This window comes from Salminus brasiliensis, chromosome 1, assembly GCF_030463535.1.
Source record: "Salminus brasiliensis chromosome 1, fSalBra1.hap2, whole genome shotgun sequence".
In the NCBI taxonomy this organism is placed as follows: Eukaryota; Metazoa; Chordata; class Actinopteri; order Characiformes; family Bryconidae; genus Salminus; species Salminus brasiliensis.
The window spans coordinates 48,475,444-48,498,631 of NC_132878.1; the positions used below are offsets into that span (position 1 = coordinate 48,475,444).

At 40.1% G+C, this 23,188-nt stretch overlaps 2 protein-coding genes across 2 annotated transcripts; one reads left to right on the forward strand and one right to left on the reverse strand.

Annotated features, from left to right (window-relative positions):
- Positions 1–7,405: 7,405 nt before the first annotated feature.
- sele (selectin E) lies at positions 7,406–14,508 on the reverse strand. The gene is made up of 22 exons (XM_072695972.1): positions 14,451–14,508; positions 14,293–14,353; positions 13,812–14,198; positions 13,364–13,471; positions 12,969–13,160; positions 12,640–12,831; positions 12,348–12,527; positions 11,978–12,157; positions 11,697–11,888; positions 11,405–11,584; positions 11,036–11,215; positions 10,755–10,946; positions 10,406–10,585; positions 10,125–10,316; positions 9,755–9,934; positions 9,474–9,665; positions 9,126–9,305; positions 8,743–8,922; positions 8,498–8,617; positions 8,315–8,333; positions 8,102–8,185; positions 7,406–7,948 (listed from the first exon to the last, which is right to left on the reverse strand). The coding sequence occupies exons 1-21, from the start codon at positions 14,451–14,453 to the stop codon at positions 8,128–8,130; spliced, it is 3,348 nt and encodes a 1,115-aa protein (XP_072552073.1). The 5' UTR covers positions 14,454–14,508; the 3' UTR covers positions 7,406–7,948; positions 8,102–8,127.
- Positions 14,509–21,124: 6,616 nt separating this feature from the next.
- Positions 21,125–22,630, forward strand: LOC140575972 (14 kDa phosphohistidine phosphatase). Its single transcript, XM_072695973.1, has 3 exons — positions 21,125–21,304; positions 22,092–22,216; positions 22,371–22,630. Exons 1-3 carry the CDS (start codon positions 21,163–21,165, stop codon positions 22,449–22,451), a joined length of 348 nt encoding a protein of 115 aa, XP_072552074.1. The 5' UTR covers positions 21,125–21,162; the 3' UTR covers positions 22,452–22,630.
- The last annotated feature ends 558 nt before the right edge of the window (positions 22,631–23,188 follow it).

Here is a 23,188-nt window from a genome sequence, read left to right on the forward strand (position 1 = left end):
CTCCTCAGGGGATCCTCCAGCAGTGCTTCATCTCCGCCCTCATAGGCCAGATTCCTCATTACTTCCTGACTTCTGATTAAGGGAAATGAAAAGACATTGTCATTATAGTTTTGATATTCATGATTAGGTAGATTTCACAGAAACTGTACTGAAGACTTCATTTCTTTACCTTGTGACTGCCTTTTTTCCTACATTAAATAACATGGGAGAAAAGTGATTAAGGAGGATACATTATAAGGCAAAAAATATAAATCAGAATAGAACAATTCATATATGCATATAAAGAGATGCAGAAACCACACTCACTCTTTGTACAGTAGGAGCAGCAGAACATACAGTAGCAGACAGCTGAAAGGATGCTGAACATCGTCAAAGCCATTAACAAATGGTCATGACCTGAGGACAGCCAAGCACAGAGCAATGATCAGACACTTTCATTAAGTTCCAGAGGGACTTATATGTCACACACAATTCCCATTCCCAGCACAACTGGGATTTTTTCTACATTTTTGTGTTTCCCCCTAATCTAACACACCTGATTTACCTGCTCCACTAATGTTGAAGGTGCTATATCCATTTCCATCTATATCCAAAGGTGCATGCAATCCGCTCTCTGTGTACCGCATTGAAATGTAATTGTAAAATTTACCACCACGGGGAAACATGAGAACCCTGCTAGAATTATAATTACATTATAACTTACTAGTACTGATACACGCCGATATTTGGGAGCCTTTATTATCAAGAAGAAATCTTTTTTAAAGATTTTATTAAGGATGTGGAGAAAGTCACTCAGAGTGGTCCGGTGTGAAATGCTCTGTTTGTAGAGAAACTCACACAGTCAGTATTGTTCATGGCAGGGGTGATAGGAAGCAATATCTGTACAAGTTACACAATGGTAGACATTTCCTATTGACAGTGTCCTGGCCACAATATTTCACATTTTGACCACTAATAATGCAGAGTCTGTAGCAGGAGTTCCCTACACACTCACATAACATAGTTATCCATCATTAATAACAAAACAACTGCTTTCACCCTTCTCTGCCAGACCCAGAGCCTTGTTGGGTAGCCGGCAATGAGGGCTGGGTTAGAAAAATATGAATTTACTGGCAGTGCTGATAATAATAATAATCGTTTAAAAAAAGCAGTGTACCCTGTTTGAGTGCCAAAAAATAATTACAATCACAAAGTTAATATTGAAGTGAAACAATCTGTGTGGAAGAACACACAAAAGCAGAGCCACAAATTTCAACTTCATGCCTGTTCCAGTTCAGTGATCATCAGCCCTACCGATAAAACGCCTGCAGATGGATAAAAATCTTCAATCTGGATTGACAATATTGTGAAAAATTGCCATCCATTCAATCCATTCACACCCACTCCTGATTAATCTCTCCTAATTTCATATTTGTCTACCCCAGAACCTACGTCCTAAGATGTTACCACGGATACATTGCCTATTGTTTTACAGTACTGTTTATATAACCTGTTTTTTTGTCAAACTTAAATACTTTAATATGCACTACATGCCATCACAAAGTCTGAGCAGTTGGTGGTGTAGGTGTGTTCTTACTTGCACACAGTGGTTGGAAAGGGCTCCATGAGCCATCCGGTTGGCAGCTGTATTCCCGAGGGCCCAGCAGCAGGTGACCTGGGAGGCACTCCACTGTACAGAAAGGGCCATTGTCCTTAGAGCAGTTCACTTTCCCACCGCCAAACACAGAGAGCGGCTTACACGGTGCAGTGACTGAAAAGAGGGCATGAGCTTTAATCCAACAGAAAGGAACCTGATAATAAAATATTGATGACTTGCCATACTGTGTCAGAAAACACATAAGCAAGTTTGAGAATGCTTAACTCAATCCAGTGCAGTTTACATAAATGTTCAACCCTTGCCCAGGGTTGGCTTTAGGTCACAGGAGGCTCTAGGCAAGACTGTATTTTGAAGCCCCACCTCTTGTTTATTTAATCAATTATTTAAACAAGTGTAGCTGTATATGAAAATATTTGAGATACAAGATATGACAAATTGGTACAGTATATGATTATTTTAGTTTATTTAGTTATTTAGTTTAGTTAGTTGTAAGTGTCAGTGTCCTAAATCCTTCATAAAAGACCAGCTAGAAAAGATTGACTAAAGGAGGTTTGAGGTTTATGGTAACTGCATGCATTACAGAAATAAAATGTATAAATATTAGTATTATACAAAATTATGGAGCGATATTAAAAGTTCACTGAGGTAAAGCTGTATAGCTTAGCTGTTCATTAATATAAACATAATCAAACACTTTAAAATGTTGATCCTGCAAACTGCAAGATGCAAGAAAGTTGATTATTAAACCTTTAACCACATATGATAACAACACCAGCTGCGTAAACTATACTCCACAACTGATAAGGAAACGTAACCCTTTTCGGGGGAGGTTGCTAGTGCTTATGATGTGCACAGTGGTGTGGGTAGCTTGCGTGTAGCATGATGTGTGTTTTAACAAATTAAGAGGAGGTATAAAATAACTGAATTTTGGTAGGATGAGGAACATGCATGAGGCCATTCCTCCCTAACATCCTATAAATCCCACCTCCACCTTGTCCATGTATCTATGACAAGTCATAGACCCTCCACCGCCCCGTCACCTACCCTTTAACCTTGTCATCTATCATTCCTGCCTCCACATATCAGAGAGTCTCTGGCCTCCTACCACAAAACAGAAGCCACTTGAACTCCTGCCCAAATTTCTCCCACCTCTCTTACAGTCTTCTCCCAAATATATCATAAGCTGAAGGCATGATCCCATCTAGCCAACTAACAATTCAAAAGAATCTACTGACATTCAGGAGAAAGATGTATGAGTAACGTTGGTGACCTGTTTAAGCTTTTCATTGTAAAACTGCAACATATGAAACTGACAACTGAAAGTTAACACTGCTTTGCAGTCCTCAGTGTGGGTTGAGCAGATCTCTACATTTATTAGAAGGGTGGTAGAATCAGTGGCATTGATTGGCATATATGACCAATGACAGCCAATCAGTTAGAATACTTATTTACACTTGAGGCCCTGACGCACGTATAGCTGGCGTCAGCCCCTGGCCTTGAATTTTGCAGCTTAAGCAGTGTAGCAGTAGATTAGATCAAATCTAGCTATGGTAGATTTAGCATAGCTTCAAAAAGGCTAAACCAACTGAAAGGACCTTTGTTTTAGAGAGAAAACCTTAAAAACAGAGAGTAAACGGGGTAGAGGAGCTCTGATTGGGGACCAAAGTCCAGCTTACAGGTACAGTTGTAGCTGTTGATAGTCTCCTGACATTCTGCTCCATTGACACACGGGTTCGGCTTGCAGTGTGCTGCAATTGAAATGGCAGATTTTGTTGTAAGTTGCACACATGAATATTTCACACTTTACAAAATGTACTTTTACACATCTACAGATCTTGACAAAGGTATTGGCATGCCTGCCCACTCATTGTTTCTTCTGAAATCAAGAGTTTTCAAAAAGTAAGAGTAAGAGGAGCATTGCTGTGAGGTTTGATTGACCACCTCCTCAACTCATCCCAGGAGCACCATGAATTCAGAGAACACAGTTCCACTGCTCCACAGCTCAATGATGCTTCCTCTAGCTCACGCCTGGCATTAGGTAGCATGCTGTCCAATTCTATTGGCAGTACTTCTCTACAGGAATTAGACAAGCTGTGCGTGTGCATGTGCACATCTGTGTCGGCAATGGGTGCGACTTAAAGTAGCTGAATACATTTATTAGAAGGGGTGTCCACAAACATTTGGACATATAGTGTAGCTTATTTATAAGCTATACATACACAAATATAGATCTTGTTACCTGCCCTTACCTGTATAACACAGGGCATACCTCTGTCCATCACATTTTTCGTCATTCCACTTGCCATTTGTCTGAGGACGTTTAGGCCTAATGTACATTTCCACACAGTCCTCATTGTCCTTTATATTGTTGGGTTCATTATCAGCCCATGATTCATTGCTCTCAATTGGCTTTAAAGTTCCCTGCCACATCCATTCGCCAGAGGTCTTTCTGAGTCCAATCCAGTATTTCTCCTCTTTGAGGTTAAGCCTAAGATAATCGTGCTGCTCTTTGTTCTGAATGACCATCAGGCCTGTGTATTTCTCAATACACCAGGTGTTGGCTTTGAACCAGTCCATCGTCTTATTGGAGACTGAGTAGCTCCAGCACGTGACAGCCACTGTCGAGTTATGCAAGGACACAAAAACAGAGTCTGATGTCAAATAATGCTGGAGGTTTTCAAAATGTGGTAAATGTGAGAATATTGGACACACAGGACACTCACCTGATGTCAGTCTGAGATACAGCAGAAGATGCATGTGCACACCCATCATACCTCCAGCCTGAACATCAAACAGTGTTCAGTAGCCTGACTTTGTACGTTATGAAGAAAACATAATAAGCGCTAGTCCAGATCAGTCTAGCCTCTGTTCACTACAGCCCAACACAGCCCAGAAATCTGCACAGTCAGTACCTACCAGGATCTGATGACTGCCCCGTTGGATGAACTGGTTCTTTGCTTTCCCAGCAGGTTTCATATAAGCACAGAGTCACCCGTACTAGAAAATGGCAGGATGTGTTTTTATGACACTTTTATACATGAGCACAATGTTATTGTCAAATGACCTCTGGCCTAGCGATAAACGCTCATTCCTGGCAGGAGCGACAAAATGCATTAAATGCCATTTTCATTTCCTTTGTTTTTCTATTCCACTGAAGTATGTTGTTGGGAATTAGTGTTATACTAATAGATAACTTCTTAGACTATTCAAATTTATTACAACATTATTAACAAATGACTGCATGCATAACATTTCTTTTATATGTTTGAAATAAAGCTGTTTATATTCATTTTCGGTCCGGGAAGACCACTAGTGTCCAGCACACTTTGGTAATTTGTCTGTTTTAACAAATGTGATTCAACTTTCATTGTTGGTGGATGTTTAAAGCTGGAAACAGTTCATGTCAAATATTTAGAAAATATATTCTATGTATTTTTATATTCCATGTTTTTATATTTAATCCTGTGTACTTTTGACCTCTTTTTGTAAAACAGTAGGCAAAACATTCACAACACTCAATACTAGCAAATGGTATTGAAGGCCCATGCTTTATTTAGGTCATTCATTTTCTGGAAAAAAATTTCTTTTATCATAAATAAACTTTATTTATGATTATGACCTGCCTGTTTTTATATTTATCTTTAAATCATGAAATATTGGTACATTCATCATGAAAGTCACACAGTGTAAGTGCATTTTTGTTTATGCATGACAGCAATGATGTGCTACATGTTATATATATATATTATTTATTTATTTATTTATTTTAAAATTTTCGCTCTTTCCTATAGAATGTTGGTGAGATGTTTTAGGCAGTGTGTGATACTGGTGTTAGCATTTACTCTTTCATGCATGTTGGACTATTTCTGTTTTTGCATGAAAGGAGAAAAACTCATGATTGAAATCTTAAACAAAAGTCCTCTTTTAAACACAAAAAGCACAAACTGATATGATGTCATCACAAATATTGCGCATTAATGTGGCTAATTTTGCTTATTTTTTAGATTAAATAATCAAGTCACCACCACTGTGAACTGTGACTGTATTCTGACTCTATTCAAGGATTCAAGAAGACTTTATTGTCATTCGCATTGCATGTGGTAAATTACGCAATTATGAATAAATAATAATTATAATAATAATAAAATTTTAAATATAAGAGGGATAGACATAAACAGGAAAAGAAAATGTAAAAAGTAGCAGCAATTACAATATGAGTTGAAGCAGTAGCATAATAAAGTGGCCAGGTGTGGGTAAAGAGTCTCACTGTCCTCAAAAGTGTCAGTGCAGTGTTTTCTGAATTCTGTACATTTCTACAGAAGGGCTTGTGGAATTCCACTTTTCCCACAGGTCTGAAGGGGGAACACAACGGTGCATTAGATTAATGTTTCATAATGAATAAACTGCTTTATACAATAACCAACATGATGTGAGTTGTCTTTTAGAACAGAAAGTATTGCCAGAACCTTCCCACTGTCGCTGATTAACACACTGGAAACATTTTGTGTAACATTGCCTGGAGCTCAGTATTCTAGGGTCACAACCTGTCCATCAGTGGCAGCAACAGTTGCAGGAAAAGGCCAGGTCTGAGCAGATAGGTCATCTAAACAGTAACTCAGTGCATTCAACACTCTGACACAAAGATGAGGGGAAGCGGGACAATAAATAAATACCTCTATAAGATTGGTTTTGATTCTAATCAATATGTGGCCTTAGGCATTTTCACCTTTTGGCAAATCCTCAGTGCAGGGAAAAACGAGAGCTTTAGTATATGTTGTATAGTAGTAGTAGTATATGTTTGTATTTGTGTTACATTAAAATGTGTTTTATGTATTTATTAAATGTATTTTGTTGTAAAGTTAGTTTATAGTCATTTCTGTTGAGAGTATAATGTTTGATTGCCCCCCTCCCTGTTACACAATAGCTCTCTCTCTCTCATTGTTGATTAGTTTAGACTAGTAAAAACCCTATTCATCCACACCCACGCTACCCACACAACTGCAAACGATAACAACTAATTACATCACATTAGACAGTAAAAATGAAAACTCTGCACACCCACAGCTTAGATCACCTCAAGGGGAAGTGGTAGAAAGAACTGAGGGAGGGTTTTAGTGTTAAATCTGTTGTTTTGATTTCATTTTGATTTAAAATTCAACTTAAAACTTTCACATAGAGCAGTGTTTCTTAAACCTGCCCTTTGAAGTATTACCTGACACCTGATGCAGCTCACAATGAGTTGGATTGGAATACTTGAATCCAAGCAGTTGAGCTGAGTAGTTATAATGACTTGGATTTCTCATATAGACTGAGCACATTATGGATAAAAACCACTTGTTCAAATTCCATATATATATCTCCGTCAAGTAAGCATTTATTTGTCCAGGAAAATCACTAATATAATGAATATACATTATATGAACACAACAAGTTTGTTTATCAGTGTGTTATTTCAGCCAATTTTTAAAAATCGTCCCATGGCTACTCTTTTCCGACATATTTGCAGGTGTTTTTTTATATTACACATAACACTTACACTATTGAATATCTTAAGCAGTCTGCTTAAGACTTCCCCGCATGTACAGAAATGTATACCTTTGTATATCCACTATAAATTTTAAAAAGTATCTTTGTTCATCACTTCTTCATGCATCCATTGCAGGTGTTCAAGTATACTTACATACACTTGATCTCTGAGGAAATGTGGAATGAGCAGGTGTTCATTCAGGTGTATTTGATTTCATTTCTGTTTTGTTATGAAATAGAAAACTAGGCATGGATTGCATGATATATGTTTATTATTGTCATTTCAAGCATTTAATGCCCTATTTATTACCAAAAATCTAAAAACACACAAAACAATAATATATATTATAGTTATTATGTTTATAGTTACATATGCATGCAGTGTCAATACATTATCCAGAATGTACTGATAAGGCCTGCTTTTAAATGGTTGAATCACATTAGCTTAAAAAAAAGACACTTCACAATTCTCGGGATAAGGCACAGTAACCATAGTAACCAGTGTAAATATATTCAGAAACACTACAGTCCTTCATAATGCACAACAAAAACAGGCATAAAACTATACATCTCTTCTCAGACTCTTCTTCAAGTCTACTCACAAACGACACAGAACAATATGTTCAATAAATAACACAATAAATACTTCCGCTGGGAAGATAATATAATAAATAGTTAAAAATGTCCAGTACAGTCAATTCATTCACGCACAGTACAGAGTACCAAGGATCAACCTCAATTCATTCCCCCCCGATTCTGACTATATTTATTCCTTCCGAAGACGATATCCATGTGCAACAGCCAGAGTGACATTGGTAGAGGCCACTGTCAAGAGAAATATGAAAAAGATTAACTTAATACTTTACCCAATACCTTTAATCTGTTTTAATAAGCAGTAACAACTCAATTTAACTGTAGCAACTCAATTTACATACTTGTATGTTTTAGGCTTTGTCATTATTATATTCATGTACTCACATAGATGCTGTTGTCATCATTGATCTCTAAATTAGACTGTCAATGCTCTTGTATACTTGGGGGGGCACATCGATGTCTGAGTTACTGTAAAAATAAACACACGCACAACAATATTAGTCGGTTTCAAACCCCAGCACAGTACCCATGTAGTCAGTACATATAAGGACATCATGCAGAAGAAAAGTTAAGGTTGTAACAGAGGACATAACTCACCTTACATCAAACTTTTCAGCTGTAAGCAAGACACAAATGAACATAACATTAGCTTTACATTCAAACACAATAACAAACAATATGATATATATGATATAAATGAGCAATTTATGAATATATTTAGGCGTACTGACTAAGAACTTGCAAAGCGATGCTGTGAAATTACAGCGTTGATCTGCTCACCTTTCTGTTTGAGTTTCCTTAGTATCCAGAAGGCCAGAGCGAAACTGGAAAAAGCAGTCGCGGCTCCTGCTACGGTCAGGCCAGTCACCACAGGTGGACTCAACAAGGGCTCCGAATGTGCTGGATAACATAAGCAACAAAAATTTAGATATCAACTATGGGCTGTTCTTCATTTTGTGCTATATGTCAATATTTACTTTTTTTGTCAAATAAGAAGTCAAATAGCATTGCTCTGACTGCTTTACCTTGGCACTCAGCTACCTCCCCAGACCAGTTGCCATTGAGGTTGCACTTCACCACATCATCTCCATATAGATGGTAGCCACTAAAACAGCTGAAAGAACAGGTGGTGCCGAAGACGGTCTCTTCAGAGGAACAGGTCATGAGGCCGTTTTCTGGCTCCTGTAGGAACGGGCATGTGACTGCTGTGGAGCGCAAAGAGAGAGTGAAACTTCATGAAGAAAGTGTTGTACTGACTTTACTTGTGGTTTTCTTTAATAGGCCATAATTGTGTTGATATAATGTCTTATTTGATCATATTAAATCAAGTAAGTTCACTTTGGAAATGTTGTATGTATGTAATTATGTATATCAACCTCTAAGGTGTAAGCTAAGTATAGCTTCTTACCTTCACAGTAAGGCATCTCCTGGCTCCACTGTGCAGATTCAGTGCAGCTCATTTCTGGTGCCCCCTTAAGGTAGAAACCATCATCACAGCTGAAGCTGCAGCTGCTGCTGTAACTGGGACTATCTCCACTGCAGACCATTCTGCCATTCGCTGGACCCTCAGGAGTTGGGCAACGGATGGCTAGGAGGAATTAGAGATTAAGTCAAGATGATGTGCATCTAGCTTGAACCAGTAATGTCTCGTAGTAATCTGAGGATGTCATCAAATGAGGGTGTCACCTTCAGATTTATAGTAAACGTAGAAGGACACAGTGTATCTCTAAGGTGTAAGCTAAGTATAGCTTCTTACCTTCACAGGTGGGCTTTGAGTCATTCCACTGTCCAGTGGCTTCACACGTCAGCTTGCTGGAGCTTGAGCTGGTTAGTGTGTATCCCTTCTCACACGAAAACTCACAGGTGGACTGATAGCTGAAGCCTCCTAGCGGATGATCACACTGCATGGTGGCATGGAGAGGCTCGACCAGCTCAGAGCACTGGACAGCTGTGACAACAACAACATAACAGAGGTGTATGAGCTGAGGTTTCAGTCTCAAAATATAAAATGAATCTTGTAAAGGATCTGCCTCTTACCTTCACAGTAAGGCATCTCCTGGCTCCACTGTGCGGACTCAGTGCAGCTCATTTCTGGTTCCCCCTTAAGGTAGAAACCATCATCGCAGCTAAAGCTGCAGCTGCTGCCATAACTGACACTGTCTCCACTGCAGGTCATTCTGCCATTTACAGGGCTCTCAAGAGTTGGGCAACGGACGGCTAGGAGACAGAAATGACAGATTTAGTCAAGTTGATGTACATCTAGCTTAAAAACAGTAGTTTTTTTGGGATCTAGCTGTTTGTTTGTCATTTAGAAATCGGAGGGTATCATCATAGCACCTTCAGCTTCATAACAAATTAAAGAACACACAGTGTAGCTCTAAGGTGTAAGCTAAATATAGCTTCTTACCTTCACAGGTGGGCTTTGAGTCATTCCACTGTCCAGTGGCTTCACACGTCAGCTTGCTGGAGATTGAGCTGGTTAGTGTGTATCCCTTCTCACAGGAAAACTCACAGGTGGACTGATAGCTGAAGCCTCCTAGCGGATGATCACACTGCATGGTGGCATGGAGAGGCTCGACCAGCTCAGAGCACTGGACAGCTGTGAAAACAACAACATAACAGAGGTGTATGAGCTGAGGTTTCAGTCTCAAAATATAAAATGAATCTTGTAAAGGATCTGCCTCTTACCTTCACAGTAAGGCATCTCCTGGCTCCACTGTGCAGATTCAGTGCAGCTCATTTCTGGTGCCCCCTTAAGGTAGAAGCCATCATCACAGCTGAAGCTGCAGCTGCTGCTGTAACTGGGACTATCTTCACTGCAGGCCATTCTGCCATTCACTGGACCCTCAGGAGTTGGGCAACGGACGGCTGGGAGGAATCAGAGATTAAGTCAAGATGATGTGCATCTAGCTTGAACCAGTAATGTCTCGTAGTAATCTGAGGATGTCATCAAAGTGAGGGTGTCACCTTCAGATTTATAGTAAACGTAGAAGCACACAGTGTCCCTCTAAGGTGTAAGCTAAGTATAGCTTCTTACCTTCACAGGTGGGCTTTGAGTCATTCCACTGTCCAGTGGCTTCACACGTCAGCTTGCTGGAGCTTGAGCTGGTTAGTGTGTATCCCTTCTCACACGAAAACTCACAGGTGGACTGATAGCTGAAGCCTCCTAGCGGATGATCACACTGCATGGTGGCATGGAGAGGCTCGACCAGCTCAGAGCACTGGACAGCTGTGACAACAACAACATAACAGAGGTGTATGAGCTGAGGTTTCAGTCTCAAAATATAAAATGAATCTTGTAAAGGATCTGCCTCTTACCTTCACAGTAAGGCATCTCCTGGCTCCACTGTGCGGACTCAGTGCAGCTCATTTCTGGTTCCCCCTTAAGGTAGAAACCATCATCACAGCTGAAGCTGCAGCTGCTGCCATAACTGACACTGTCTCCACTGCAGGTCATTCTGCCATTTACAGGGCCCTCAAGAGTTGGGCAACGGATGGCTAGGAGACAGAAATGACAGATTTAGTCAAGTTGATGTACATCTAGCTTAAAAACAGTAGTTTTTTGGGATCTAGCTGTTTGTTTGTCATTTAGGAATCGGAGGGTATCATCATAGCACCTTCAGCTTCATAACAAATTAAAGAACACACAGTGTAGCTCTAAGGTGTAAGCTAAATATAGCTTCTTACCTTCACAGTAAGGCATCTCCTGGCTCCACTGTGCAGACTCAGTGCAGCTCATTTCTGGTGCCCCATTAAGTTGGAAACCATCATCACAGCTGAAGCTGCAGCTGCTGCTGTAATTGGGACTATCTCCACTGCAGACCATTCTGCCATTCACTGGACCCTCAGGAGTTGGGCAACGGACGGCTGGGAGGAATCAGAGATTAAGTCAAGATGATGTGCATCTAGCTTGAACCAGTAATGTCTCGTAGTAATCTGAGGTGTATCTCTAGGGTGTAAGCTAAGTATAGCTTCTTACCTTCACAGGTGGGCTTTGAGTCATTCCACTGTCCAGTGGCTTCACACGTCAGCTTGCTGGAGCTTGAGCTGGTTAGTGTGTATCCCTTCTCACACGAAAACTCACAGGTGGACTGATAGCTGAAGCCTCCTAGCGGATGATCACACTGCATGGTGGCATGGAGAGGCTCGACCAGCTCAGAGCACTGGACAGCTGTGACAACAACAACATAACAGAGGTGTATGAGCTGAGGTTTCAGTCTCAAAATATAAAATGAATCTTGTAAAGGATCTGCCTCTTACCTTCACAGTAAGGCATCTCCTGGCTCCACTGTGCGGACTCAGTGCAGCTCATTTCTGGTTCCCCCTTAAGGTAGAAACCATCATCACAGCTGAAGCTGCAGCTGCTGCCATAACTGACACTGTCTCCACTGCAGGTCATTCTGCCATTTACAGGGCCCTCAAGAGTTGGGCAACGGATGGCTAGGAGACAGAAATGACAGATTTAGTCAAGTTGATGTACATCTAGCTTAAAAACAGTAGTTTTTTTGGGATCTAGCTGTTTGTTTGTCATTTAGGAATCGGAGGGTATCATCATAGCACCTTCAGCTTCATAACAAATTAAAGAACACACAGTGTAGCTCTAAGGTGTAAGCTAAATATAGCTTCTTACCTTCACAGTAAGGCATCTCCTGGCTCCACTGTGCAGACTCAGTGCAGCTCATTTCTGGTGCCCCATTAAGTTGGAAACCATCATCACAGCTGAAGCTGCAGCTGCTGCTGTAATTGGGACTATCTCCACTGCAGACCATTCTGCCATTCACTGGACCCTCAGGAGTTGGGCAACGGACGGCTAGGAGGAATCAGAGATTAAGTCAAGATGATGTGCATCTAGCTTGAACCAGTAATGTCTCGTAGTAATCTGAGGTGTATCTCTAGGGTGTAAGCTAAGTACAGCTTCTTACCTTCACAGGTGGGCTTTGAGTCATTCCACTGTCCAGTGGCTTCACACGTCAGCTTGCTGGAGATTGAGCTGGTTAGTGTGTATCCCTTCTCACAGGAAAACTCACAGGTGGACTGATAGCTGAAGCCTCCTAGCGGATGATCACACTGCATGGTAGCATGGAGAGGCTTGACCAGCTCAGAGCACTGGACAGCTGTGACAACAACAACAAACTTATAGTCATTTAATTATAGACTTTCAAATTCAAGGTACTATTAAAGGTAATATCTACGACAAGCATCTTTAAATGTCTTTTTAAGCTTAAATAGGGATCATACTAAATATACTCACGTTCACAGGTTGGTGGCCTGCTTGACCAAGTTGCCGAACCATTGCACTGTGTTGTTTGTGAGCCAGCTACCTGGTAGCCCTCATCACAGGTGTACCTGCACTGAGACTTGTAGGAGAACTCTCCATTAGGGTGGACGCAGTCCACTCTGCCGTTTTCCGGATTCGCTATGTTCTCCGCTTGGCATTTGACAACTGCAGATAAAAAATGATCAGTTAAAATTTTGCTGTATTAGATTCCAGGTGTGTTGTCATTCAGTTTGTTTCTATGATTAGGATCACAGGTATCTCTAAGATTATCAGGCAGTTATGACTAATAACACTTTGGATAAAAATGTTGGGTCAATGTAGAATCAATGAGAAGGATCCACAGTATAGTTCGGACCGATCCCACGTACCGTGCTCACACTTTTCACCATAGAAGCCCTCAAAGCAGTCACATCTGTGGCTGTTGATGGTCTCCACACACTCTCCATGATGGCTGCAGGAGTCTGTCTGGCATGATGCTAAAGAACAGAATGACTCTGTTATTTATTTTTCATACTTTTTTCTTCTTTGCTAACACACACATATCGCACACACATAGCTAGGCAAGTTCAGCAAAGTATGTCTTAAAATCCTGAAGCTGACAAATATCATAGAAGCAGGTAAATCATTATTTAGTCATGTAAGTCATAAATAAATATGCCAAAAATGGTTCCTAGAGAGATGCCACAAAAGAAACAACTTAATTGAAACAAATAAAAAGTTTTTTTATGGAACCAAATGTGCTTCTTTTATGTCTCTGCCTTAGATTCTCTTTTTAGCACTTTTCATTTTAGTCCGGTATATCCACATGTCACATACCAGTGTAGCAAAGTGCAGTCTTCGACTTTTTGCAAGATTCGTCATTCCATTTCCCCTCGTCCTTATCTCTCTTAATGTAGATCTCCACACAGTCCTCATTGTTTCGCCCATTATTGGGCTCCCCCTCTGCCCAGTTCTCAGCCTCAGCTGTCAGCTTCTTGTTGGTGCCCACCCAGGTCCAGCTGTTGTTGATCTTGCGGATGCCGATCCAGTAGTATCCCTTCACTCGGGGAAGGATGCTGTTGAGATGCTTGATTTCTCCATGGTTTTGGATCGCCACCATGTCTGTGAAGTGGTTTCGACACCATTTTCGAGCAGTATCCCAGTTCATGGTGGAGTTAGAGTAACTGTAGGACCAGCTTTCTACTGTGGCCCACTCAGACAGCACTGTTACAGGAAGAAAAGACATTTGCATTAAGGTTCATTAACAACATTGTAATTCCAACACTGTAATCTTTCCATGGTTAAATTTATAGCTTACTTGAAATCAGAAGGAACAGTGAAAACTGCAAAGTCTTGGAGCTAAGTGTCTTGTGAAAGTCCTGTAAAAATGAGACAGAGTTTCAATGATCGTTCTATTAACCTTGAATGTTCTGAACGTCCTGCAAACATGATCAAAAAGACATTCCATGTACTTACCATTGTAAGTGAAGTGATCCCTTTAGTTTAATATAAGAGTACAGGGGATGTGTCTTTATCAGAGGATCGAATGATACTGAGGTTAGAGCTGTTGTGATGCTGTATTTAAATAGGCGGTCCACCTACAGACAGGCCTGCGTCCATTTTTCCCGGAATCAGAGGTGATGGAGTCCACTAAGAGTTCTGGAATTCCACCCACTGGAAATACCCTCCTCTGGTGCCTTCTCTACTTCTCACTTTCATTTTTTTTCCTTTGCGGGCTAAGCAGAGGAAGCAAGCAGCATGTCAGGAAGCTTGCATCCCCCCCTTCTCCCATGTTTTTCAAGCTGATACGCCAAAGGCCACAAAGGTTTCCAGACGCTTTTTTTTATTTTTTTTCTGTCTTATACTCAAGCAGGGAATTTTTCCTTCTAGAAATACGGTTTGATAAAATGATGATGGTTTATATATAACAACGCCCACACAATACATTTTATCCAGTAGTGAATTCCATTTCTTTTGGAGTGTAGAAAAAAATCTCATTTGCTGGTTTTTATTAATGTATACAATATTGTGTGAAAGCCTAAAGCAGACAATGAAATGAACATAAATCCAGCAGTCAGAATTAGATGTTTTCAGTAGTTCTAGATATGTTGGGTAGAAAAAGAAGACACTGTATGGTCAACTATGGTTTCACCAGCAGCTCACCTGATTGACCTTAACAAAGGCCTAGGTAAATAAAACAGTACAGTAACAACACACACACACACACACACACACACATATATATATATATATATATATATATATATATATATATATATATAGAATAATGTACATTATGTTCTTAAAAGGTAGAACGTTTATAAAACTCCAGCACTTGGTTATTCATGTGCAGTGAATTACTCAATAAAATAAAAAACACAGGCCAGAACTCCCAGGATTTGCATAACCTTGACAAACAATACCGCTCGTTTTTCTAATTTTTGCACTTGTGCTAACTGACACCGCCTGACCTTGGCTTCCTGTCAGGTTAACCTAAGGAGCCTCTAGGGGGACGTGGAGCAAGTCTAGGATGTGACACATGAACACTACTACGGCGCCAGTGCTGCTGCATCCATTTGGCAGACAGCGTTTCTCCCCACACTTCCCTATGCCTGAATATCTGTAGTTTCCACATGCTTTCTCAGAATACTAACATGGCTAAATGAAAGGGTTGATGGACCCCTGAAGCACTACTGGGATTTGTGAATATTAGTAATATTAATAATATAGTCTGTTGTGAATATTAGAATTACGCTGGCTTTGGTTAATTGTGATGAATTCAAGTAAATCAAGTAAAAATGTTAAATAGCTGTTTTACTGACAAAATTGAGCTTTTTAGCCCTAGAAATGTCATGCAATTTCCTCTACTGCTTGGTAAACAAGGGGAACTGTGTAGAAATGATATTATTTTCCCATGCAGAGTTTTTGTTAATTGTTATTTTTTTCATTTTGTTATTGAAAGATGGCAGTATTATACTTTTCTAATCCACATTATTGAGCACTAACAAGATTTGATCATTTTGCTAATTATTTGGCTTTTTAAAAGTCATTTATTTTCTTTTTTTATTAGTGTTAATTGACATATTTAATTAGGTCTTTGTTACCATTTTACTATAAATCTAAATGTTTTACACTGTGAATAGAACCTTAGCACCCCTACTACTGCTACTACTAATGAATCTGAATAGGGCAACACTGTTATGCTCTCAGACTGCAGCTTTAAGACCGGAAGCACTCTACTGAAAGTGTGTTATATGCTGGGAAGCACAACAGGATATTGGTGTTATTGGAGAGATTTAGGTAGTGCTGCTCCTGGAAGGAAACCTGGATGCTTCAATGGGAACAAGCACGCTAGGAAGCTGGGCCTACCATAACAACTTTCAACCAGAGCTCTGTAGAATAGAATTCAAATAGAAATCATGTGTGGGCAGGCTGCTGAGCTGGCATGATCAGGATCAAGTGTTTTACCGTGGCCTTTGTGTTCTCTTGTGTCTCTTGAGAGACTTGCGTACTTGATGGCAATGGTCAAAAGCCGATCCGCACCAAGAGCCCTTTGAGCTTCAAGTACAGCTCGGCTCGACCCGCCATCCCTCAAAATCCACGGAAGACAAGCGTCCAGGCTTTTTTCTGTCCTGCACCAAAGTGGTGGAACGAGCTTCCCCTGGGTGTCTGAACAGCAGACTTGCTCGCTATCTTCAAACACAGACTGAAGACCCACCTCTTCAGAGAATACTTGGGCGAATGACTTGTGTTTAGTAGAGTCTAAACTTAGAGGTATCTTTGAATTATTAGCATATTCAAACTAGCTGAGATTATTCTTAAGTAAATAGCGAAGCACTTTTGTAAGTCGCTCTGGAGAAGAGCGTCTGCTAAATGCCTTACATGTAAATGTAAATGTACTTGCAGAAATGCTGCTGGAGATAGCATTGGAAATCTGTGCATGTCAAGCTGCCTCCCTACAACCTATTTCACAAGAAAAGAAAATAATATGAAAATAAAATCAAGCCATAAGAAAAGACATAATTAATATAATAAGATGACATGCATCTTAACAAACCACTGTACAAACACATAGCACTTTAGCAAGTCTTTAGCAAGCCTTTGATTGCAATGCTCTTGACTGTTTGTGTGTGTGTGTCTGGGGGGGTTGTGGGTTATCGTACCTCTTTATTTGACACATCATCAGTTTTCACACTTTAAATTGGCAGAGCATGGTCTTTGTCTTTTTATCTGACCTTTGCTTCAGGGTGTTTGCACAGAGCCACACCAGCTTCCTCTTATTCAGAAAGAGTCCTAACATCACCTTTGACAAAAGACAATAGACTCTCCATCACACACATCTATTTCAATGTACATTGGTATCGAAGAAGAATCCAAAATATGTGGGCACTACATGCAGTTTAGCATTTTACATTGGACCTTCAGTCACAAATTGACCAATGGCCGTATTTGGTGCCTTTTAGGTAACATTTTTCTTTATCTGTTGTTGACCTGGATACCTGGCAGATTTGAAACATCATTTACCAGGATTAAGGGGATTTTAATGATTATCTTTTTAATGAACTGTAAATCTAAAACAATATCATATGTAGAAGGAGCCTGTTAGGTACTGATTGACTTCCTGAGTGGGAAAGTCCACAATTCCATTTCTCCGGGGAAAGTTTGCAGAGGAAATGAGAAAGGAGGAGGGAAGGCAGGAAAGAGACAGAGCGAAGACATGCTCACTTAAATAGTATTAGGTTGAAAATGCATCATGACTAAGTGTAACCTCTTAGTATAATTTCCCCTGAAATGCCAAAACTGAGCTTTACTAGGCCTAACCAAGGCTTAAAATAATCCTTTATTACTCTCTGAATAAACTCACACACAATACCAGAGGACTGAGAACTTTCATGAGACAGGTTTTTAAATGAAAAACGGTAAGCCTGCTTTATGGAAATTCCAACAGTCTTAGGGTAGATATAATGTCCAAATATGGATGAAAAAATACGATTTTAATAATAATGTTTGTCACTACAGACCATGCTGATGTTATGTATGCTACACGTTTAAAAGTTTGTGGACATCGCCTCTTACCCAACATTTCTTATAAAATCAAGTGTATTAATTGGGAATATTCCTGTATTTTCCAAGGAGCCTGAGGTCCTTCAGTATGGGCACACATTCTTTATGGATATTTTAGCAGTCTGTTGTAGCAGGCAAGGGCGTAGAATTGTGTAGGGACATTACCCAGCAACTACTGATTGGTACAGCGGCCCATCAGTGTCTGGTCACTGTACTTGGGACACAAGCGGTTAACAGACTTGGTTGTTTAGTAGAAGTCCAGGCTCTGTATCCCACATTGCTAACAGGATTGGCTTTGTCGTTTCCTGCTGAAGTGTGAAAGGCTGTGGTTGTAAGAAATGCCACAGCTCTGTCATCTAAATGAGAGACAACATCCAGCTAACAGTTATGTGCTCACAACGTGCGTCTCGTATTGATTCAGTAAAGGCCAGTGCATTTTGTTACTGAGTCAGGATGACAGCCAGAAATAGAAAAGTGAATATTATGAACTATTTTACATCAAAGTGTAAAACATTCAAGTCAAAGTGTGTTATCAAAAATAATGGTAATAAAACTTTTTTGTCAGGTGACAGAAACAAGCCCACTGTGTAGCAGCTCAGACAGTGGACAGACAGGGTCACACAGGTGCCACAAGTGCAACGATGGCTGAATGCAGTATAGACTAAAAACGTAAATGTCAATCCCTGGATAGTGTTGTTTTTGTCAGTGAATGCTTACTTGTCTAGATCAGGAAATACATAAAGCTAGCTGTGATGTTTGCAGTTAACATAATCAATGATGTATTTATTGTCACAGGAACATACCGACAAGAATATATATAAATAAAGGCTCTAGAAGGCATGAAACTGTGGTTACAAGTCTATCATGAATCCAAAAAGGCACAGCTTCCAAGGGCCCCCCTAGGGACTGCTTTTATGTCCCCACCAATGTCAAAATCAAATGTACTCCCTTGGTAGCAGGTGTTATCTTCCAACACTTTTCTGCGCTCTGCTCTTCTCTACTGTACTTTACACTGGGTGTTGGAACAGTGCTGTAAGGATTCGATTGCTTTCAGCCACAAAGAATCGTCCCAAAGATACCGGGTGGAGCTCCATCACTCCAGAGACAAATGACTCCTTCAAAAGTACTGTGACGACAAGGCAAATTCTTGCATTTAAAGAGATGAGGAATGCAACGGTTTGCTGATATCAGTGGGTCACTGATTTTATGCAGTTATTGCTTGCAAGAATATGCAACCTGACTTTAATTTACTTTAAAACTGTAGATCTGTTGTTATACTTTTGTTCATTTAAACATTGGGTAATTTACCACAAAAGGTTTAATACAGCTAGACGTAAATATCAAGAAATATAAACTAAAATTCAAATATATCGGCTCATTTTCATCTTTTTATCTCAAACCCAAATGTTGTCATATTGTGTATTGTGTCTCGGAGGAGGAGACTGTATCATGTCATATGGAGATGAGAGAGATCAACTATGGGCCTGGACTAAATAACAAGGACACTAAGACTTCCTAAACTATATCCAGTAATGTCACAGATATGTTCTGTAGTTTACATCAATGTAGTCCAGAACGCAAAAATAAACAATTACTTAAGCCTCATATTTTACACACTGAGAATGAGATTGATAAACTGAAAGTGGGAGAGGTTGATGAAGCATTTTTATTGCACTGATGTATGGAAGTATTAATGCAGTTTTTAAGTACAGCTTATTACTTATCAGTTTTTACTGTATTTACAGTAATTACTTGGTTTCCTGGATAGGAGTCAAAGCAGTATTATGCATGAACTGGCATTTGAATCAGGTAAGACATCGTGCAGCATTTTTGCTGTAAAATAACAGCTTTAAATCATGTTGATGCTCCACTGACAGTAATATGGCAAATGTCTATATAATCCCTACAGCAGAAATATAGAGACAGGAGTAGGGATTATGGAGACATTCTTCATATAACTGTCAGTGGAGCATCAACATGATTTTGTTATTTTAGGGGCAAAATGCTACATAATGTTTTAACTGATTCAAATGTATTGTTAATCTTCATAGGCTTTAAATGAAATATAAGGCTCTAAATTAAGAAACTAATATTTTATTATTATTATTATTTTAAGTTTATCTGGTACTGAATATGCCACATCGAACAGTGTGCATTTTTACCTAAACGCCTATGAAGGTACCATGAAATGTGTGTGGAGTGGAGAACTTTTTTTTTCAAAAGTTCGTACTTTTCAGACTAAAAAAAAATATTCTGTATAAATATCTGAGGCAAACACAGCTGCCATATACACAGTTTTGTTCATCATTAATCTCACACTCCAGATGAGTGTGGGTACAGTCAAACCTGAACATCGCTGTGTGGAATCGAAAATGAATCTTTGGAGTCGACTCTGCATTCTTAAACACCTGGAATTAAAGAATCGACTCAGCCCTAATGCGCTAGCTACCCTTTGATACCGATCCTTCTTAAAGTATAAGTATGGATCCTTGGCATTTCTAAAGTAGGTTGCTAGTGAGTAGCTGGAAGTTAATGAAGAGTCAAGTCTCTGTTTCCAGAAACTTGTAAATTGAGAATTGAATCTTTCCACTCGATTCCAAATCGTGATGTTCAGGTATTCTAAGGTGAGTGATCAGATACTCTGATGGCACTGTCTGCAGCCGCAACACACATTAATCGTATTTATCGTACACACATTTATGTAAAACGTAAATATTGTAATAAAAATGGCTTCATACAGTTACCCTGTATTTATCTGCCCTCCCAATTTTGACAGAGGAGCATCACGCAGCTACAGTTTAGCGAGCCCAACTGAGTTAGCTCTCCAAATCACCCTTCTTCTTATTTATCGTATAAAATTAATGTCTTGTGTCCCTGAAGGTACATCACATGATGTTAACACCAAACCCATACCCTACCATCAATACGTATCATGTACTAAATGAAGGGTACTCTGTATTTTCACCACATCTCTCTGTCTTAATATTTGGATTCGAGAACCGAGCAGTTTGTTTCGGATCTGAATCGGAGTCGACTCGGGACTGTTTTGGAATCAACGAGTCGAAGGGAGCCGTTAAGGTAGCTGACTGAAATAGCACCAGGCAGCTGCGAGTCCAGAGAAAACATGGCAGACAGTTTGAGCAAGGTTCCAGACGTTGAGATTGATCCCGAGGGGAAGTTTAAATACATTTTAGTGAGGACTAAGGTTAAAGGTGGGACGGACCACAAAGACATAGTGAGGGGCACGAAGAGTGCCGAGTATCACAGTAAGTCCGCAAGGCGCGTGCCCGTGCTCCGTCGCTCTGCCCTCGGCTAACTGGTTAGCCTCGCTTCCTTCTCCGAGTCTCGCACCAGCGCCTCTGTTTTATTCAAGTAAACCCCACAAACAACGAGCGTATGTGTGTTAGAGCTGTGGAGATTTGCTGCTGAGCACGTTTGGCTGCTTTGTGGCTTGAACGCTTTGGGTAAATCACTCCTCCCCCCCTCAGTCCTGCGGGCTGAGGAAGCTGAGGCTACCGCAGAAACAGGCGGCAGACAGGGAGGACAACAGGGCTGACACTCGACTCCATAAGCAGAGGCTGCCGCTATTTTCAGATTTACAGTTTTCGCCGTCAAACAGTCTCTTCATGCTGAGCTGCTACTAAAATAACATTTCTGTGTAGATTTTCCATTAGTTTGCAGTGTTGCTGATTACTTATATAGGTATAGGGCCTACACACGTAGTGCTGTTTCTTATTTCTGTTCATGGCTGAATAATAGGGATGGCGATATACCAGGATTCAGTTTTTCTTCTTGTAGCACTATCAAGCTTTGAAATGAGCTATGATGCTCATTAACCCTTCAATTAATCTCTTCATAATTAAATGGCTAAAATGTAAACAAAGTCTTTCAGGGTGGTTTGGTGTGAAGTCCCTGAAACCAACACCTGGTGTCGGGTTGGTAATGTCTCTCTTTAAATTAAGGAGACAGTTTTACTGTAGCAATTCAGTTGGGACTTACCGGTTAAATACATAGCTGTTTAATCCTCTCATAAGCTTTTCTCTCCCACTTTAGACCATATTTTTGAAAAGGTCAACCCTGCTTTGGAGGCTCTAGGACTGGAGAGTAATGTCCTCGGTGGTGGCAAGATAGAGCATGACAGCAAAGAGAAGAAACTGCGGGTGTTTGGAGAGTCTACGGTAACATAACATTTGGCTACTCTCAATAACTTGTCTTTGCCTTTTCTTTATTCTTTGGATGTCTCAGCTAGAGCTATCAGGGATTTAGCCTCAGTGCTTCAGGTGTAGATTTAGTTTTAAGGATTTCTGTCCTCAACTTGTTCTTGTTTTTTAGGGCTATGGGAAGGCAGACCATGCTGTCACAGTGGAAAAGCTGAAAACTGTCTTCAAAGACTATGATATCACTATGGAATAAAAAGGAAACAAATGGAGACCCGGACTTTTCAGATATCATGGCCTGTTTGTCACCCAAGAGTAAATGTGACTTATCTTGTCACTTCATGACCACTCATAATATTCAGTTTGCACAGGAATGTTTGCCCCTACTCTGACAACAGCATTATCATACAACTTCAATAAAGACGCTGATCTGTCTGCAGGTATTGCTGCTGGCTTTAATCAACAGTTCTCTTCTGAACTGATGTTTTAACAATGTGAGAAGAAGTTCATACAGGAAGTGAGTGTGTGCTGTGAAAAACATCCTGTCTCCATTACAGAATGTGTCTGTCTGTTTGGAGGCCAAGAATAGAGACAGCTTTAGCGCAGAGAGAGGGATTCCTCTGCTTTTTTTATTGTTAGGAGGTAAAGTCATTTTTGTGTTTGGATGGGATGGGATGTGTTGATTTCTTTAAATTGGTGGCCATTGTAACCAAGGTTCTTGATGTCCTCAACTTAAATATGAGTTTTCTGAGATTACAGGCTTTACACTAGATGTTGGAACAGTGCTGTTGGGATTTTGAACAGCATTACTGAGGTCAGACACTGATGTTTGATGAGTAGTTCTGGATCATGAACAACACTCCAACTCATCCCAAATATACTGGAGGTAGAAAGCATTTCCACTGCTCCACAGCCCAATTTCATGGGGCTTTTTAATCTGTTTAGCTAATGCCTGGCACCGGTTATGGTGACCATAGGCAGATGAGGAGCTCT

Bases quoted from the DNA above. Each gene is read 5' to 3' on its own strand.
- sele (XM_072695972.1), bottom strand. The intron at 13,472-13,811 runs GTATGTGACATG...TCTGTTCTTTAG, and splicing joins GACTGCACTTTGCTACACTG to CATCATGCCAGACAGACTCC. The intron at 11,216-11,404 runs GTAAGAAGCTAT...TCTGTCTCCTAG, and splicing joins GGAGATGCCTTACTGTGAAG to CCATCCGTTGCCCAACTCTT.
- LOC140575972 (XM_072695973.1), top strand. From the start codon at position 21,163: ATGGCAGACAGTTTGAGCAAGGTTCCAGACGTTGAGATTGATCCCGAG. The intron at 21,305-22,091 runs GTAAGTCCGCAA...CTCCCACTTTAG, and splicing joins GAAGAGTGCCGAGTATCACA to ACCATATTTTTGAAAAGGTC. The intron at 22,217-22,370 runs GTAACATAACAT...CTTGTTTTTTAG, and splicing joins GGGTGTTTGGAGAGTCTACG to GGCTATGGGAAGGCAGACCA.